The 21,221-nt window shown below is 38.5% G+C and overlaps 1 protein-coding gene across 2 annotated transcripts; it reads right to left on the reverse strand.

Annotated features, from left to right (window-relative positions):
• Positions 1-375: 375 nt before the first annotated feature.
• On the reverse strand, positions 376-18,535 carry abcc10 (ATP-binding cassette, sub-family C (CFTR/MRP), member 10). 2 transcript variants are annotated; one of them, XM_053512798.1, is made up of 23 exons: positions 18,335-18,535; positions 18,101-18,176; positions 17,428-17,720; positions 15,414-16,752; positions 14,610-14,837; positions 13,084-13,240; positions 12,504-12,652; positions 12,304-12,383; positions 11,829-12,000; positions 10,713-10,811; positions 10,434-10,623; positions 9,954-10,031; positions 9,673-9,858; positions 9,440-9,569; positions 9,129-9,315; positions 7,068-7,411; positions 6,767-6,936; positions 5,221-5,381; positions 4,872-5,125; positions 4,039-4,184; positions 3,832-3,929; positions 3,614-3,726; positions 376-1,624 (listed from the first exon to the last, which is right to left on the reverse strand). In XM_053512798.1, exons 3-23 carry the CDS (start codon positions 17,613-17,615, stop codon positions 1,486-1,488), a joined length of 4,608 nt encoding a protein of 1,535 aa, XP_053368773.1. In that variant the 5' UTR covers positions 17,616-17,720; positions 18,101-18,176; positions 18,335-18,535; the 3' UTR covers positions 376-1,485. The 2 variants fall into 2 exon arrangements, with proteins under 2 accessions (XP_053368773.1, XP_053368772.1); XM_053512797.1 differs by lacking the exon at positions 18,101-18,176.
• Positions 18,536-21,221: the final 2,686 nt, after the last annotated feature.

A 21,221-nucleotide genomic window follows, 5' to 3' on the forward strand; every position in this document is an offset into this window, starting at 1 on the left:
CTGTGAATTTCTATCTCATGACATCTTTCCATCTAGGAAAAAAAACCTACCTTCAATGAATACATTTCCAAAAAAAAAAAGAAAAAGAAAAAAAAGTGCCCACGCCTTTAATCCTCCCATATGACTCAGGTGTTTAACTTTCATAGAAGACACCCACTACTGTTCAATTAAGCACTGTAGGTGGGGATGAATATTTAACAGAACACACCTGGTATGCAGATGATGAGCGTTGACAACACAGAGTAAACACAAACAATGGAGTGTTTGGAATACCAAATAATCTATAGTTTATACATACTGTACAAGAAATGTAGGTTTTGAAGGGAAAAAAGACATGACGAAGGAAGTAAAATACTTTATTGAAAAAAAAATCATTAAAATCAAAGTGTTTTTTTATTTTATTTACAGGACAAATGATATTATATAATTATATAACAGTATACAAGTTCAAGTAATACTACAGTAACAGGCACCTCAGCATTTGTCCCTATTATCTGGTGACAATAATAAAAACAGGCCGAGTGCATTATCCTTAAGCACAGGCCAAGAAAGATAAAGGTTTAATATGGAGGCTTGGTTTTTCTTTTTGTTTCCTTGTTAGTTTTTGTGTAATCTATTTTAACCTGTTTAATATAGCTTTTTATAATTTGTAACAAAATACCTCACTTTTGTATATAAACTTTTTTCTAGATAAATCATAGACATGTACTCCGATTAGCCATAACATTAATACCACCTTCAGGTGGACTGAATAACATTGATTATCAATTACATACAAGTGAACCGTGGTAACAGGTAACAGGATCATGGACACCCAAGACTCATTTATGCCTGCAGGGAGCAAAGGCCAGCCTGTCTGGTCCGATCCCACAGGTAAGCTAATGTAGCTAAAGTTGATAAAAAAAAGTGGATGAAAATGTTAGCTATATCAGAAAGGTATCAGAAGACCTAGTGCATCACAGCTTGCTGTTTATTTGGCTTAGCAGACAAACAGTTGTTGAACCAGTCTATAAAATCTCAATCTGATCATGCATCCATGAGATGTTCTGGATAAACAAGTCTGATCCACAGAGGCCCCACCCTGCAACTAATTTCCTGATGCCAGAAACCACAGCACACCTTCAGAGGCTATGTGCAGTCATGCCCTGAGGGGTCAGACCTGTTTTGGTGGCAAAAGGGGAACCTAAAACCTATGTGATTTTACTGTTAATGTAATTTGATTATTAATGTTATGGCTGATCAGTATAATTTAAAATGCGTGACGAGAGTATAAAACAGGAATAAATTATAATCTAAACTATTATACACCCTTGACACAGTTGTCATACACCAAACACTGGTGTCATCATGTAAACATTATGTAAAGTATTTGCAGCCTGTTTGGGTTTTTACCAAACTAATACAAAATCTGTAAAACTACTAAACTGATTAAGACCAGTGCTAATGTTCAGGCTCATTTAGCCTTGCCATTATTTGCCATTATTATCATTTATTTGTCTCTTCCATATAGAAGTTTCTAAAAAACTGAATCTCTTTCTTGCGCAGAGAAGATGGGCTGTCAAACTCCACCACCTTCCCAGCCTGCATCACCAGAACCCTGTCGGAGTCCATGATTGTATTAAGTCTGTTTAATGTCAAAAAGAGAGCGAGAGAGAGAGAGTGATACACAAGGGTGAAGGAACCGTAATTGTCTTTTAAAAATGAACAAAAAGTAATTCAATATATAACTACACAGAAGATCCAAGGTCACCAGTTCCCAGCTCTTGTCAATAAAAAGACTCAGCTTTGTACCTTCTTCAGTTTTGTGATTGTACTAACTATGAGGAATGCCCGCTAAAAGCTGAGTAGATGTGGGTGACCTGTTTTTGAAGAACTCCAGTTATCACTCGAGATAACACTTGTTATGTCATTGAAATTGTCCTGTAATAAATTGTCCTGTAACTTTACAGATTCAAGTTTTCTTTAGTCTTAAAACTTTCAGGTTCACTGAAACTCAGTTTGGGCTTTGACACACTTATCTTGTAATCATAAAGGGTGGTGAGGATGATACAGTATGACACTACGGGATGAGGGGTATCTCCATGGTTAAGGCACTGGACTACTGATTGGAAAGGTCCAGGTTCAAACCCCAGCACCACCAAGTTGCCACTGTTGGGCCTTGTGGAGGCCTTTAACTCTCAGTTGCTCAGACGTAAAAAATTGGATAAAAATACATAAGCAGTCATTTTGGATAAGTGTGTCTACCTAATGCTCAATGTAAATGTAAACAGGCAAATGACTAGAGCCTAGTTTACAATGCAGTGATGCCCAATTCTGATTTGTTGCCTATATCTGTTTTTTTTTGACCGTCTGTTTACACGTTCTTTCAATTATGACCCATATCCGATTCAAGTGTTTACACTTGCCATACTATCTGAAACATTGCGCATACTTAAAGGGAGGTTCTTGCGCTACACACTTGCCAAGATGGACGAAAGCGTAATATGCTTGATGCTAGCTCTGCGATATACGCAAAGTTCGCGAAACGTCACCATGATTTTGAAACGGAGGACCAAAATTGCAGCCAGTGCATATTCTTCATTCACCAAATACTGATTTCTTAATGTTATTTAGCCTAAATAAACATCAAAACAAGGCGGGGGTGGGCTTTTCCCCTTCCATGTCACCTGCCATGTTATACACGCGCTTCCACAGGAGAATAAAATTACGCTATTAAACCACGAAGTAGTCTCAGTTTTAATGACGTACAGAACACAATGCCTGAAATCCGATCTGTCTGTTTACACGACAATCACATTAGCACACATCTGATTTATATCTGATTTATTTCCACGTATGAAGGAGGCCTGAAACCGATCTCATAATATCAGAATGCATGCGTTTCAGGAAATTTTTCCTGTTTACTTGGACATAAAACATATCCGATATGTGTCACATATGAGCAAAAAATCGGAATTGGGTCACATTTAACTGACAGTGTAAACATAGCTTAGGTTCCTGTGTGTCACCAAAGAAAAGCTTTCACTCAGGACCTTGAGGTTCAAGTTTAAATCCCAACCAAGCAACAAGCCCAAATTTTAGCAAGCATCTTTTTAAGCAGCAGTTGGGAAAATAGACAGCACTTGGCTTCATGCGTCCTAAATGAGGTGCTTGTCAGGCCATGACGCAGAAGTATCAAAACAGGCAGTGCCTCGCATGACCACTAGGAGCTGGCTCCAAAAGTAAGTCAATCTTTATAGACCCCGTGTTAAATTGTCCAACAAAAACAGTTTTGGTCTTAATAGCTAAATTTTCCATTTATTACAACTGTATAGATGAATTCTTATGTAACTCATCAATCTAAATTATATGAAGTAATACAATTATAGTTGGGGTAGACAGTTTTAAATGTCAAATTTTTTTTCTACTACTTAATTTTCGGTAAGATTAACCCACAGAGGGTTTATACAGTCTATGGTTTAGTCCTCACCCTACTGTGCTGGTAGCTGTTTAGAAAGTTAATGGGTAGGACCTGACCAAAATATAGAGAAAATGGTATCAATCTGAAAAAAAGGCCACATAAACGAATAACATAGGAGAGACATATTGTAAATAAAAATATTATGGCACTTACCTATGAGCAATAGTAAGCACTGTCTTGTGCTTAAATCTTTCTCGGATAGTTTTCTGTAGAAGCATGTCAGTCTTGTGATCTACGCTGGCTGTAGCTTCATCAATACATAAAACCTACAAAGAAGGCAACAAAACGGTAAAGTATTGCAGTGTGCATTGCTTTTATTTTGGTCTGCTTAATGGAAAAAAATCTAAGCATTGATCTGAACATGTACATACATTAGCTTCAGTCAGAAGCGCCCGAGCAAGACAAAGCAGCTGCCTTTGGCCAACTGAAAGAGACTTTCCTCTCTCTCCGACTGTAGCATCCAACCCCCCTGAAGAACAGGATAAAAACAAAGAACAAAAAAAAACAGACACAATATAAATTTCTCATGCACACTTAACATAGATACTGTATGACTCGCTGATTGGAACATACTGTACCTATTCTTTGAACTACATCTCCTAGGTGACACTGCTGTAAAGCATCTAGTAGCTCATGCTCTGGATGACGCCCACAGGGGTCAAGGTTCTCCCTTACAGAGCTAGAGAATAAGAAGGGATCCTGGGGGATGATAGCCAGCTTAGACCTACAGTGGACATCATGATTGTGAATAAGACGGTGAACAAAAAAACGTGGTGAAATATTTCTTCATCTTGCTATTGTTTTTGAGAAATTGTTCATTCCTGTGATAAGTAACAACATCCTGGCATTAAAGGTCCCACTTAACATAGCTGGTACTCTAAAGCAGAATAAATGGAAATATAAAGTAAAATGTTAAACAGATTTACAGGATTACCCACAATCTCCATTGTTTATTCTCCTTACCATGCTAGCTACATAATACTGATAAGAATTTAAAACTACCGCTTTTTACACTAACTGTTGGTTGCCAAGTCCACCATTCAAGGTTAGTTAATTCCACCAGGAGCAGCATGTCTGTGATATGGTTGTAGGCATGGGGGCGCAGCCACGACTGGCAGAACTGGCAACTGACAGTAAGTGACTGCAATACTCTGTAGCCAATAGGTGAGAAGAATAAACCATGTGGTGGGTGGTGGATAATCCTGTAAATCTCTTAGCGTTTCTCTTTATATTTCCTTCCACTTCAATATATCAGCTAAGTTAACTTCCAGGGTTATCCCATACTGGAGACCCATCCGAAAGTCTGAAATTAACTAAAACTTGAATAATAGGGCTCGTTTAATGAAGAATTTCCTTTTGAACAAGTTTTATTCATGTACTAAAAGTGTCATCATACAGGCTAATTGCTCACCTTAGCTGAGAAAGCCCCACTTGACTGATGTCCTCTCCGTCCAGCAGTATGCACCCCTGGTTCAGTTCCACCATACGAAACAGTGCTAGGAACAGAGTGGACTTCCCTGAGCCTGTGCGTCCAATGATGCCAACTCTCTCACCTGGCTTTACCATAAAGCTGATGCCATCCAGAGCATTGGGTAGCCCAGGTCGATACGCTAGAACGGCTGCGATAAACTCCACTCGACCATGCTCTGGCCAGGAAGCTGGAACCTAGTCAACAAGGTTTGTGCAAATAATTGCATTATGACTGTAACACATAACTCTCCATTATTACATGTGGATTTGAGCATGGCTGTTTCTTTTACCGCTGCTTTGCCATGCTGGGGTTCCAGGGGAATGCAGGTGGAATACTCCTCAGTACGCTCTACACTCACCAGCTGCATCTCAGTCTGGGCGAAGCTGAAGATCAGTCCTGACAGCAGGTTAGTGATGGATAGAGCATAGGACAGAGCCAGACCCACCATACCTAGCCCAAACAAAAATGCAGAAACTTAAGCATTAGATACTATCTTTAACGCCAGCAATGTGGCATCAACTTAAAGTTTAAACGATTACAGACTTGTTTAAGCTTTGTAAAGTACACTAAAGGTCCCATATTTTCGTAGTTAACACAGATCTCAAAGTGCCCCTATAGTTTGTATTTTAAAGCCCCAGCTGAATTATCCCTCTAGGATAATCTATTTTAAATATTTGTAACTCCTAATGTCTCGCTCCTCTTCTGAACGTTCTGTTTCATTGTCTTATGCAAATTAGGTACTGCTGAGTAACACCCTGGGGAAAGGCTTTTCTCATATGAGGTTACATTAGGAAGAAAATTTGATTGGCTTGTTTAAGCTTCAGCCAATATAAAAATGGAAAAAGAACAAAAGACACACCAGAGACCACCTGAATGTATAAAAATGGCTATAAAGTAAACTCTGCACAGTAGGTCCCCTTTGAATGTCTATTATTATTTCAAAAGCTTTCTAACAATGCGTTCTTTACGATTTCCTGATTGTAGTATAAGCTCAATAAATAATGCTTTCCTGGTTAGGGTTTTAGGCTTTCAGGCTACTTTGTCACAGGGATGATTAGCTGCTAATTCATAACATACGGAATTAGCTACAGTCATACCTTATGGAAACCTTAAATGTAAAGGTTACACAACTGATAAGGAATATGATGTTTCACATTGAGTAGAATCTTTAAAGTGCATTCGTTCTGGAGATTACTAATGTAGACTGTTCACCTCTGAAGCTTGTTTAATGACTAAAATCATTTTAATTAAGTAATTCATCATCATTTATCATCATAAACTAAATGTAAATGTTTCCAGTTCATAATGAATTAAGTATTGGGGCATTCACTGGCTTTCTAAACAACACTAAACACCTTTATCGCATGATTTTTTATATTCTTGTTATGGCCAAAATGTATACGAATTCAGGTTTAAAAGAATATGTTTGTTGTGAGGCTGAGTAAATATTGTGGTGCCTTAAGACATAGGAAACACGTGCAGCTGCCCTGGCCAGTTCTCTCACAGCATCGCTGACATGCTATATTTAGCACTAGGTCTATGACAACATTTAACACTATTGTATTAACTGAAGCACTTGGATAACTGCTGTGCATACATGTTTTAATTGCGCTAATGTTTAAAGCAGGATCAGACAAAAGGACATGGAGTCATTTAGGAGTACAGATGGGTGTGGAGTACGTATGGACTAATTAACAGTGATTTTGTGGTTTATGTGTATGACTTCCATTTCCAACGTCTTATAAGGTTGCCTAACTGTCTAACTAGTTAATGACTAGTTGACGTTAATGAATGCTGCGAATACAAAGAAAGAGTAAAGAAAGCTGAGGACCAACCTGGATCAACCGATCTGATATGGTGCTGGATCACAGCTATTATACTAATCCCGGTCACTACACTGACACCAATCATCTGCAGTCGAATATCTAGCCACTGCATGGCAGAGTTACTGACAAACACACAGCGCTGGTTCTGATCCAACCGCCTCTCATTCTCCTCCTCAAACCTGCATATTTATAAATCAACAGTTAGGTTTAGGGTTATGAAATGAAATGGATGACTTTACAGATGACAAGATGACTTTAAGAGGAAACACAGAGTCTGTGTTGAGAACCATCGCTCCGACAGTCTCTATACCTGGCAGTGTGTCCACTGGCCCGGACTGTTGCCAGGCCACAGAGGGTCTCAGAGAAGTGTGAATAGACTGGAGAAAGTGTGAGGCTGCACAAGCGTTTGAGCTCGCGGGAGGAGTGCCGATAAAACCTCTGAGTTTGGTAGTACAGCACCCCTAGTGGAACAAGAGGGAGAAGCACCCAGGGCAGCCCATAGCACATCACCACCAGCATTCCCAACAAGCCAAAAACATTGGCTAGAAGGATGTTGAGGACGAAGGGTAGCGAGTCATCTATGCTATAGATGTCTGAGGAGAAGCGGTTTAGGATTCGGCCCAGAGGAGTGGTGTCAAAGAACGTCACCGTCGCCTGGAATAAAATATGGAAAATTAGCTGAATAAAAGCTGAACAAAGGACTTAATTTCAAGGCTTTATTTAAGACACTGCAATGTATAAAGCCAATTAGATTATTTCATTTTTATTATTTATTTTATTAGTCATAGATTTAAAATCGCACTGCTAGAGATTTTTTGATAAACTCCATCATGTCATTTCTAGCCAGAATTACTTGAAATCCTGTTTTGTTCAGATTATCAGAGCAGCTATGAACATTATGTGACATTGTAAGTATTTATGGAACTATGAAGTTAGCTCATATACAGTAGCTACTGAGACTAAGGGGAAAAAAGCTAGCTAATGTTACCAGAGAATATATGGATAATTTATGAATATGACTGTCAAAAAGTTTTCCAGGTTGGCTCATATAGCTGCCTAGCTAGTATCTGTAGTAAATATTATAATCATGTACAAATCCCTCGTGAGAAATTTGACAGATTGCCTTATAGAGCTAATCAGCTAGTGTCAAGGAATAAAAATTATAAACAGTTACAAATGTGACTGAAATCTTTTCTCAGAAATCCTGTCAGATTAGCCAGTCTTATTAAACTCAGGAAATAACCTAAAATTCCTGTCATAAATTTGTCTGGGTAACTCATATGACTAGTTAGCTACCTAATGTTTAGCTGTGAACATTTAGAAATACGACCTAAAATTCCTGTCAGACATTTTGCTATTAACTTAGCCCAGACTATGAGCTGTTATGTTTACAAACATTTATGAATGTTATTAGAAATTCTGTCAGGGTCAGCATTTGGCTAATTAAATTTTAATGCTAAATAATGTTTTTTGCCTACTTAAATATCTCCATATAATAGCTCCAAGCCCTTAACTTTAATCATTTTAATCTTTGACTAACAACTTTTCTAATATAATCTATAAATAAATGTAAAAAATACCCTTCAATTTGAATTTCAATTTCCTTCCACAGTGAACCCTCGGCACAGAAATATACCCTCCCTTACGAACTTTCACCTTAAGAAATACAATTTTGCAAGAACTTTTCATCTTCGGCACATGAACGAACAAACTGAACAGACCCGAATGCCGCCTAAGTTACAGTACGTGTACGCCCAGGGGCCATTCAAAACTTGTTTGCGTCAATGGAAAAACTAAGCGAAGTATTTCACAGTATTTCACAAGTAGTTCACAGTATTTACATTTTGTGCAAGACATAGCACCATAAGTCCAGAGAAAGTTACCAAGGAAGGTAGCAAGAAAAAAAAGGGAGTGACTTTCAGAAATTAAGAAAGTAATTATTGCTAAAAAGCAGCCGGTGCCAAAAAGGAATCATAAATTAAGGTTAAGTGAGTTTTAATGTCTATTTATTTCATATATTAGTTCATTTTTGTCTTTTTAAATATTTTGATTGTTTTTATATGCAAAAACATGATTAAAGTGAAAATTGGTAATACTGGTAATATTTTTGGAGGGCTGGAACAAATGATCTGCATTTACATAATTTCTTATGCAGCTACTGTAATTAAATTTGTATGCCAAGGTTTCACTGTATTTTTATTGTTTAATTCAAGGACAGTTTATTAATATACTGTATTTTAAAATAAAGCACTGCTTTTACATATTGTATGACACTGATAACACTCCATAACATCTATCATAATAGTTTACTTAGACATGCATTAATGTTTTATTTCTTCTCTATTATTACAAAAAAATATTTACAGTTTACCTTAAGCACACTACCCAGCAGTCGTCTATGGATGACTGTGGCAGCGTGGATTGCTCCGTAAGCAAACAGAAAGGCACGAGCAGCAGTGAAGATGGTATTGGATGCAGCTAAAGAACCATACACGGTCATGTAGAACCTCATCTCTGAGCTCATATTGCCAAATGAGCCTCTTACTTTTAAAGGAAACCTTAAATAAAATGAATATGTTTCAGACAAACAAAAAAAAAATTTTTTAACAATGGCAGAAATCTAACCGTCTGTTTACAAAATACAGAATAATTCTAATTATATTATTTGTAATCCTAACTTACACAACTGTCTCTGCAGAGAGAAGCACTAGGGCAGAGAGAGGACTTGCTGTCAGAGACACCAGTTCAGAACCATTGGGTTTTATGTTGGAGATCCAGTGAGACAGCCACCAATCAGAAACATTTTTAGACCCTGCAGTGAAGGTAACATCTTCAGTGCATAGTTAGTGATTACAGGAGTAATTACAGCACAGCCTATCTAACTAGAAACTAACACTGTTTTCAGTCATTCATACCTTGCATAAGAAGCAGAGACAAAAGAACAGACACAGCCATGCACCCGCCCACAGCTTTCCAATAGGACTTGTAGACTGTCCAGGCAAGGCTGCCCATCTGCTTCTGTTCCTCCCCTATGGTGCGTAGTTCCTCCTCCAAAACTGGCTCAGTAGTGGTCAGCTCTTCTTCTTCTTCATCAGCACCATCTAATGAAGAAGAAAAATAAAAGAAGCAAAATCTCAGCTCTGTCTGGATTAAAACTTTAATATGAGTATCATGTAAAAGAAAATAGAATAATTACCCTTTTTCTTTACTTCAGTCTCTTTTTTGCTACCCTTAGGTACATCTTTCACCAGAGATAAGACCTCCTGGGGTGTTCCTTTACAAAGCAATTCAGAGCAACAAGAAATGTAACCCAATATTTAAAACATGTATGTCTTTTTCTAGGTTCATGCAAAATATTTGTAAATAACTTCCATAACGTGCAAAAAGCCAACCACGGTTTTTTTATATTTTTGCTTCTAAAGAGTCAGACTTTCTTGCTCTCATTTTCAGTTCAGTCCCTGTAACTGACAAGTTTCAGAGTTTTTTTAAGCCACATCATCACAATCATGGTGACAGTGCTTACCATGCCACCTTTTTTAATTTATTTTAATATGAAAAAAATAGGGGTGGCTCAAAACTTTTGCACAGTACAGTACATCCTCAAGAATTACACTCTCAATACTGTATAAACTATATACACACTGGCAAAACAACTAATATTGTTTGTGGATGATACCTGTTTTTAGAATGGTCCCATTGTCCATCAGGATCACCATATCGGCTTTCTCCACAAACTCTATTCTGTGAGTGCAAAGGATTCTGGTCTTGTTCCTAAGCATTCCCAAAATGCATTTCTCCATAAGATGATGAGCCACATCAGCGTCCACTGCTGCTAAAGGATCATCCAGGAGATAGATGTCTTTGTCCTGTCACCAAACACAACAAGGTGTATTAGCATAAAACCGTAAGTTTTTCTGTACAGTAGTTTTTGATTCGTTTTAGTAAAATCTTTTACCATATAAACAGCTCGAGCTAGAGCGAGGCGACTTTTCTGCCCTCCGCTGAGTGTGACACCGTTCTCTCCCACTTCTGTCTGATCTCCATTTGGCAAAATCTGCAGAACATTCAGCATGCAACAGGTAAAGGAAAAGTCTGGTTCATTATGTGGCTCTGGAGTGAGGGAAAATACAAAGTACCGTTCAAATCAAATAAGGACTTTGATGGAATTTCTCTTGAATTAAAGAGTAAAACTACAGAGCCCTCCCAGGGGTCATGTGGTACAAAAATAAAATGTTGATCACAATCCGTGCACATTATTTACTGAACTGATAAATGGATTGATAAACCAAGGACATGGATTCAGTTTTAATCTGTTACTCACAATGCAAGGTTCCACTGCATGTCACGATGTCACAATACAGTTTAGATCTTTTGAATATACTGTATATACTGAATTTGGAAAATATTAATCTGTCCTCTGAGTTCAGTCATCCGCGTGTTCAGTTTGTCAATCCGTATAGATGGATTCTGCCCGAAAAAAAATTATTTTACCACATGATTACTTGGGAGATCCATATAAAACCAACTGACATTTAGAGAAGACCTTAAGCAAGGTACGGTGATGAGACTCTTTACCACACAAAAAAAATGGTGCAAATGTTTTAAAGAAGGCTGTATATGTATCCTGGGGAAATGGCTCAGAGTCCACTGCAGTCGTTCCTATGGACGTTCAGTGAGTAGAACGCCGGATCTTTGAAAATCAACAGATAACTTGTTGCTAATTTGAGCAAGAGACGCACACTCTTAACTATACACACATTCATCTCCCAACAACACTTGCACATTACAGAAACTTGGCTGGGATTTTATGCCACATCTCCCATACAGTCCTGCCCTCACTCCAATTTCCATATTTTTGGACCATTAACGGAATTCCTGGGAGCCCAGTGTTTCAGACATGAAGTAGGCAGTCCGATCATTGGTCTGGCGTACTGAGAAAACTTCCTACCTTGATGGTATCCAAGTACTACTGAAACACTGGGTAAGTGTATTAGTGTAGCAGGGGAATAAAATAGAGAAAATAAAGAGAGTTTTTATTTGTATTTAAGAGGAAATACTGAAACAAGCTTACATTAAGGTCTGCAGTGAGGGCACACGCCTCAAGCACAGCTTGATATAAGCCACTGTCAAAGTCCTTTCCAAAAAGGATGTTGTCACGCACGGTTGCATGCTGGATCCATGGCTCCTGGGCAACAAAGCCGAAGCCCTCCTCTCTGCCCTGGACATGCACAATGCCACCAAGTCTAAAAAGATATTTTAAATAAATTTACTTTTTTTTTGGATAAGCACATGTTACTTTGCTTAGAGCTCAGTAAAGAATTAAGAATAAACTGCTGTATTATAAGCTTGCAAAAATAAACAATTATTTGACATTTGGAATTTGCAGTGCACTAAGCGTAAAAAAAACAGCTTAGTCCTTCATAAATCCTGTTTAAGCCTGGATTTGGACTGAGTTCGGATGTCTTGCAACATTTGTTAAAAAAGTCTAACCTGGCAGTAAAATTATTAAAATATAATTATTTTTAATACATTACATTACATTTTACCTGTTCAGCTCTCCAGTAATGCCAGCTAACAGTGAGCTTTTCCCACAGCCAACTTTGCCAACCACGACAAACAGAGAGCCCTGAAATTTTCACATGGAATAACTTACAATAGGCCAAATGCTGATAACCGAGGAATGTCAGATAATAATTCTTTGCCTTTGAAGTCTTCTGAGTGCTTTGATTTCTATTGTGCGACATACCTTCTTGACACTTAAGTTGAGATTGCGGAGGTACAGACTTCCTGTTGCGGATGCGTCCTCTATGTCAGAGTTAGAATGTCGATCTATCTTCATCCAGGAGAAATTCGCCTCGGTCAGCTGAATGGCAGTTAGAGGATCCTCAGGATATACTGTTTAATGTTAAGTACACATTAATTTCAACAAAGTAAAAAATATTTTAACTGCAATTAGAATTTTATACAGTTATTACTCACTCTTGTTTTAGTTATTGCACAATAGGCATCTAAAGTTACATCCAGGTTTACCTACAGTAAAATTACTTATACTGCTGTTAAATGTGCCATAGAGGAATTAGAGCTTTTAAAGCTTTTAAATAAAAAAAATTGTTGAATACTAATTAATACAATCCTACAGATGGGTCTTTTACAAACTGCTAGAAATATAACTGAGGAGTATTTATCTCATGATCTATGCGACATTATCTGCTGGAAATCATAGCTTAGATAGCAAACTGTGTGCCTGACCGGCTTGCTCCTAGAGGTTGTACTGAGCTACCTTAGAAATTTTACTACCTTGTACTAATTTTACTACATTGTACTACCTTGGCTGTAGTATGCACTGAAGTCTTGATCGTTCAGACTGAGGAAGAGCTGAATGCGGTCCAGAGATACTTTGGCCTCCAGCGTGCCATTAAGAACCCAGGGGAAGGCATTGAGTGGAAGAATGAGCATGCCCACTAGAGCCAGAGTAGTGAAGACCTACAAGCAGAACGAGTAAGCAGTTTAAATGCGGAAGAAACAGTGAGTTTTAACCAGTGGCGTTTAAGTCTGAAGTCACAAACATCCTCACATTGACACTTACATCAAGAAGGTATGCAAACACTGGTTACAATCTAAACATGAGTAAATGTAAAAAACAAAAAAAAAACCACATGGTTTGCATATTGGTAATAAGTGCAATTAGAATGTACAGTACGATTGCTGTTCATATTAAACCAGGACTTTTAATTGTGTAGAATAAATGAACATAGTTATGAGAGCAAAACACTTATTGTATCTTCTATATAATCCCCTACACTACTGCTGCAGCACTTATACCTTGATTATCATTAAGGGAAAAAGTTTTCTCAGTATGGCAGAGCCACAAAAGGACTCATTCATGTGCTTTATGCCTGAAACGCTGGGCCCCCCAGGAACCCCTTTAATGGTGCAAACATGTGAAAATGGCTTGGAGCGAGGTCAGGACTGTATGGGGGATGTGGTAACTTCTAGCTGAGTTGCTGTAACTGCCAGTGGTGTTGGTGATTGATTGTGTGTACAGTTTCAACAGACAGATCCACACTTATTTGCAAGTGGGTGACAATTTATACGCCAATTTTCATGAATAAGCCGTTCCACTTGCTGAATGTCCACAGGAGCGACTGCAGTGGGCTCCGATCCACCCTGGACGGGATCATCACTCACAGACATGGCCTTTAAAATGCTTGCATCATTCAAATGTTTTACTTTAGCTAAGTACTTCACTGTACTTGAGGTCTTCTATAAATGCCAATCTATGTTATGCCCTTCATTTGTGATAATTTCATCAAAGGTCCTAGTTTAACTTGAACGCCCCTCGTATATATTCTAAAGGTGTTCATGCAGGGGTGGGTTCAGTTTGAGTGTACTGCGGTACTTTTTCCATCTGCTTTTTAACCACTTTTACTGACATAAATGCTTACACCTTTGTCATCAAGTCATCCCTTAAAGGATTACAGATAGCAGAGAATAATACAGGGTATAGAATGTTATGAAACATTCATTAAACAATACAAATCCATCAATCCATTTTTTTTTTTTTTAAAGTCCCCTAATCAGCAATAAATTATTGTCTTTTATGTATAAGACTGATACTGTGCTGACTTGGTGCTCTGGTACTGTTTAGGACCAGGAAAACATTACAGATGGACCCTGTGACATTTTTTTGTAATGAACATGTGTTACATTGACTGCTATAGGAAATATATTCCTCATGACCACCAGGACACATCATGTCTTAAGGTACATCAGATGAGTATCGGAACATACTGAGCTGTTTCATATTAAACACAAAAAAGTAAATGGCTTCTCTTCTCTTTATCCTGCTCACCTTGGCCGCAGTAAGACTGTTTCCAAGCAGCACATACGTGATGAAGGTGAGGATTGAGATGACGACAGGAAGAGCTGCCCAGGTGTACACGCACACCGCGTCCAGGTACTTCAATGCCTTCAGGTGACTCAGCTCTTTTTCACGACTCTGAGTTATCTTCTCTGTAATGTGCTGCTCCCAGTTGTAGAACTTGAGAACTCGGATTCCGAAAAGGACTTCGGTCATTAGCTTTAAAAAGAAGGATCATCTGTTTAACGGTTTTAATATTGTTTGGCTGCATAACTGGTAACTATAGAAATATTGAGATATGGAGCTAATACTGTATTTATTGCGCTGATTATTACACATTAGTAATCTGTTTCTGTTACCGTATTTATGACTTCAAGATGTTTCACATTTTTAGTGATTTGTGTATTGTCTTTCTAATGATCAGACAAAATTAAATCTACAAATCTACATCTAAAACTACAACTGTACACTTAAATATGAAGAGTGCTGTGAAAAATATAAGCTTTTTGTATTTCTTTTGCATATTTATCACACTTAAATGACTCAGATCATCAAACAAATTTTAATATTATACAAAGATAATCTGCATAAATACAAAATGCATGAAACAAATGGTGATTTTATTTTTCTTAGGGAACCGCGATTGTAATCTTTGTGTTATATTAAAATTAGCTTGATAATCTCAATCATTTAAGTGTGACAAATATACAACAAAAAAAAAATCAAGAAGGGGCACTGTACTGTATGTCTAAAACAGTATACTATTACCTTTTATACTATTACTATTACTATTACCTTTACTCGGTTGTCCTTATGCGTCAGCATGTGTTTATTGTTCTCCAGGATACGGGCTGCCAGCACCTTATTAAGTGGCACAAGTAGAAAAGCCACAGTCAGCCCTCCCAAGAAGGCCACGCCCACCTGCAGGTAAAGCAGGTAAAGGGCCAGGATGAACTGGAAAGGAAGGCTCCAAACTTCATGGAAGCTGTTAAAAAAATTGACCAGTCGGTCCGTGTCAGTGCTCATGTAGTTGACCACTTCACCCGTAGTGAAACGCGACAGCGCTGAGCTACTGACCCTCAGAGCTTTGGCATAGATAGTGGACACTACGGCGGCCCGAGCCTCCAGGGCCACCTTCGAGACTTCAAAAACAAAGACGTTACGGAGGAACGCTGCTAAAAAAGTGCTCAAGAAAAGGCCCACAGCACACCACACACCTGTGCTCAGCGGTGCCCCCTCAGTTTCCATGAAACCCACTAACCAGCTGAGGAGCAGCGGTCCTGCAAATGCTAGAAGGCTGGCCATTAGCTTCAGAACACCAAGGAGGTAGTAGCGTGCACCGAAAGCCTTGTGTAGCACTGTTAAGAGTCTCACCTCATGGTGGCTCATTTCCTCCTCAGGTTGTATTTCACTGTACAAACCATCCTGCTGGTTCCCTTCAAGTGTCCTCGGCTTTTTGTTATTCAGACACTTTGCCCAACACTGAGAGAAGCGCTGAGTGACAGCTTTCGTCCTTAGCCTTTGGGGCAGTTGTAAAACATCGCTGGGTTTCTTGAGCTCTCCACGTTGACCCTGCCTCAGTTGAACATTCAACCACAAGTAGAGGAGCCTGGACGGGCAGTTGCAGCCATCTTCTGCCACCATTTCTCCTCCGGCAGGTTCTGGAGCAATAAGAGGAGCGCCATCGTCTGTGTTTATAAGCAGGGTCTCCCTTTGTGACGTAGAGCATGGAAAGAAAAAAGCCAGCAAGTACAACAAAATCAGGGCTGCCCTGATAACAATCAAGACAAATCTTCCAAACTGCAAGAGCTCCTCGTTATTGAGATGAATGCCATCATGAATGCCATAAATAAGGGCAAACATTATGTTAGGAACAGAAAGAACGGCCAGGACCAGAAAAAATGGTGGACCCCGAGTTCTTCTGTACACAGATCTTTGCAAGGATAAAACGGCCCCAAAGTGGACCAGCCATGCAACGACGCCACATCCATCGGCCAAGATGTTCAAGTAAAAGTCTTGCTGGTGAAGCACGAGCACCAACCCCAAATCTGCGATAAAAACAAAAACCAGCAGCAGCGCAACAACAGACCTGAAGATCCAGCCAACAGGCAGTGACGGCAGAAGCGTGCCAAGTCTGCAAAACAGTGATAATAAACTTTTAATATACGGAGTAGAGACCTACAAAATAAGAATACATGGATGGATTAACATAGGATAATCTTTAACTATGACTAGGTCATTAGTATGTTTAAAAAAAAAAAAAAAAACATGTTTCTGAAAAAAGTTTATGGACATCTGATCATCAGACTTATATTTATTTGTTTAACATCATACTCCAGATTTAGTCTCCCTTTTTTGCTATAATAATCTCCATTATTGCGACAATGTACAGGATAGGCGGTTTAAAAGATGAATGAATTAATGAATTAAATTAAGGTAGTAAAATGTTTTAGTTCCTCTATAATCCTACAATTGCACTCTAATCTATTCACATATTGGCAAGCAGCACAGCATCCTTTGTGCTATGAGCAAATTATCTGCTAATACTTTGTCTATACTGTAACTGTAATGTAAATTTAATACTGAATTGGGATGTCTAAAAATTTCATATTTACAGAATCGTAACACAAATTAAATCGGCACCAAGGTATTGTAATGATTTCGCATCGGGTGGCCCCTGTTGATTCCCATCCCTACTTTCCACTTTTCCAAAATAATTTATTTGCAATATAATATCTAGACACCGTTTTGCAGTTCTAAATAAAACAATAATTATGGGCTGTATCAATCCCCCAGGTGTATAGCTTACCCCGGCACGCTCAGGTAACACGCGCTGAGCACTGCAGTAACAGCATGCACTAGAGATCCACAGATGATTTGGTTAAAGCAGGGACTGAGGGTGCCATTCTGCCAAATGGGAAATGGCAAGTCCGCTTCAGTGCCACAAAGTTCTGATATGATCCAGGAAGGCTTTAAATTGTCTGACTGTCCCTCCATTGCTCTGGATGTCTGAATCACAGTCAGAGCATGATGTCTGAGAGTCAAGGTCGAGTTTACGATTAGGTCCGACTCTTGTCACAGCTTTCACAGACCCACATGCCACTGAAAAGAAAAAACAAAAATACACTATGGCGAAAAAACAAACAGATTTTATTTAATTAGGCGGTGGTTTTACACCAAGATCAAGCATGTAAATGGTTTCCACAGGTTCATTTTAGTAATAATCATTGAATGAAGTAATCACTGGCACGCTTCTTAGGAATTCTTGCCTATTCTAGGGGCCAAATAATAGCAACCTGGTGGGGACGGGGCTCAAACCCCAGAGCCTCAACTGCTTGAGCTACCACACGTTAAATCATGGTTTGATAAATATGACCGGTGATCAGCTTCATAAATGAACAATTCTGTACGGAGAAAATGTAACGTTGAATCAGGATCTTCATAAAATCGTGATACTTATAGAATTACCTGGGTATAGATACCTGGTTATCAGGATAATATCATAGCAGGAGGTGACCGGTCAGTCCCAACACTACTGTGAACCATTACAAACCTAAACTGGAACCAACAGACACTTTCCATTAGTGTTCTTTCACAGGTTCACTTAATGTATACAGTGTGAATGTAAACACACTACTTCATACAAAGCAATAGCACACCAGTAGCACTGCTGGATCAGTAAATCCGAGTGTTAATGAGTTCAAACTGAAACTTACAGGTTATGATCATTCAGTTATGCAGGGAACAGATACTGTATAACAGCTGCTGTACATTTTATAATACTCCGCTTAATATCGTGAAAAGACAACACACTGAATCAGACAGCTGTGTCGCTGAGTTACTTAAAGAATCACCGGAGAACATTAGCATTATTATCACTTCACTTAGCTGTATAATATAACCGGTGTCCAGCAAGACTGTAAAGCACTGATGCGGAAGTAAGAAATGTACACATCAGAATTTCAAAATAAAAGTCCCGAGTGAATCAGCGTTCCCTGATTTACGATATTAATTATAACCGAATTTGTATAATTTGGGTCTCTGTACTATGTACGATCGATAGATTAAAAAAAAACATTTTATAGTGTCATAGTTTACCAGCATTTGTCCTGATGATTTGGAACCAGTCTGGTTGTTCATTTTATATACACTTTTGTAATCACATGTCACAGGAAATTGACCCTGGATCTGTAGCATATAAGACAATTCACATCTTTACTGAAATCTCATGTGACTCAGTTTAACAGCATGGGTCTGATTTGGAACCAGTCTGGTTGTTCATTTTATATATATTGTTTCATCACATGTCACAAAAAACTGACCTTGGATCAGTAGTTGTTTAGGGTTCCCTTCCTGACACAACCTTAGCATTTTACCCGGGGGTTCGGGACCGCAGCTGGGCTTTGGGCGGGAATTGAACCCGGGTCTCCCTCATAGAGGACAGACCACCACACCCAATGAGTCACCAATGACCACACCCTTAATCTGTAGTAAATAAGCTAATTTACATCTATACTGAGGACTTGTGAGACAGCCGCGGTCACTTCCTAGCTAGTTAGCGGTGCACAGTGTAGCCTATGTAGGCCAAAAATTTATTCATTTATTTTGTATACAGTTTATATACTGTACAGGGTCACTGGAGGCCAGGAGCCAAAAGGCACGAGGCGGGGTAACCCTGGACAGGGTGCCCACCCATAGAAGGAAACACAGGACAAGCAATTGGGAATGCCTTTTAGCCTAATCTGCATGCCTTTGGACTGTGGGAAAACCAATCAAGCATGAGAACATGCAAGCTCCATGCACACAGACCCAAGGTGGGAATGAGACAACTAATCACCACGCCACCAGGCCATCTAGCCTAATAATCATTCCTCAAAAACAAACATTAGAATAAAATAAGCTAATACATCTCTTTTTTTTTTTTTAGCATACAAAATGTTAAATCTAAATTAGGGGTGTTTAAATCCAGTGTCCATAACTGGTTAATGATTTTTCTGCCCAAACATGGCTGATTTAACTATTTTGTTGATTGCCAGGTGGTTTTGTGCATATGTGTGTAAGTGTTGGTGAATTACAAACTGGATTTCCAGAACTGGATTTAAACACTTCTGGTCTAAATGAAAGGCTGAATATGTAAAAGAAAATAATTTATCATTTAGGACAGTTAATTTACCATCGCAAATAGTGAACAGATTAGAGTGCCCTCAGTATCCAACATTACAACAAGTCAGCATTTATGTCTAAAGAAGGAAATACTTATGATTGTACAAAGATTACAGTGTTATGTTTCAGCTAGCAACATTTTTAACCCTAACTGATGCAATGATTAGCTTTTCATTTCAACAACCATGATCATGGAAACATGTTATTTGAGTCTCAAAAGGGACAAAAGAAATCTATCCTTAAATAGGTTAAGAACTGTCCAACGCGTTCTTACAACCTGGAAGGATAATGCTGAACTGTTTCGTGAAAGTAATGTGATCGGAAATAAATAACAAATAACTGCATTTAGAAATCATTTAAATGTTTGAAGTTGCATCATAAAAAACTGACGGTACAAAATGCAGCTATGTTTAATAGTGAAAGTAAAATAATTTCCAGATTCAGGAAGCATGATTAATCATTTTCACACATGAATTCCCCACCATTTAGTGGTTAGCACTGTCGCTTTGCATCTCCAGGGTCCAGGTTCGATTCCCACCTCTGTGTACATGGAGTTTGAAAGGTGTCAACTGAATTTACTGTACCACAGGTGGACTCCAATTAAGCTGCAGAAACATCTAAAAGATGATCAGGGGAAACAGGATGCAGCTAAGCTCAATTTTGCAAAGGCTATGAATACTTATGTACATGTGCTTTCTGAATTTTTTATTTTTTTAAAATTTGCAAAAATCTCAAGTAAACTTTTTTTTATGTTGTCATTATGGGGTGTTGTGTGTAGAATTCTGAGAAAAAATTAATTTAATCTATTTTATAATAAGGCTGTGACATGACATAAAATGTGGAAAAAGTGATGCGCTGTGAATACTTTCCAGGTGCACTGTGTATAGCACACAAGTTTTCCATTTAACAGTATTTGGGATTCAACCCCCAAAAAGATAAGTTTCCCAGGACTGACCACCACCTACAGTATATGGTTTATTCTCCTCACCTTTTCGGTACATAGTAGGAATTTAACATTTTCACCTGTTAATCCCACTAACCTGTTAGTGGGCACTTTAACGGGTTAATGTAATTCACCAGTCATGCAAGAATATAGCCTACCGTTTAAAAGTTTGAAAACACTTTCTTACTCCATCGTTCTCTCATTTTTCTTTCTTTCTACATTGTAAAGCAATGCTGAAGGCATGATCTGAAAACCCTTCATAACGGTTCTAATCTGAGGTGCTGTTTGTTAATTGGTGATTTTTGAGGCATTTGAGCGGTAGGGCATGTTGGTGGAGCAAAATAAATGGATAAATAAACAAACCAATCATAATCTGTTAATAACAAATGGTGTTTTTTGAACTGTTGTATAAGAGCAATAACAGCTGAGGTCATGCTGAATGAAGTTGTACCAAATATCAGCAACTCTATAACCGCACTGCAGCCGTGCTGATATTC

This window comes from Clarias gariepinus, chromosome 15 (genome assembly GCF_024256425.1).
Source record: "Clarias gariepinus isolate MV-2021 ecotype Netherlands chromosome 15, CGAR_prim_01v2, whole genome shotgun sequence".
In the NCBI taxonomy this organism is placed as follows: Eukaryota; Metazoa; Chordata; class Actinopteri; order Siluriformes; family Clariidae; genus Clarias; species Clarias gariepinus.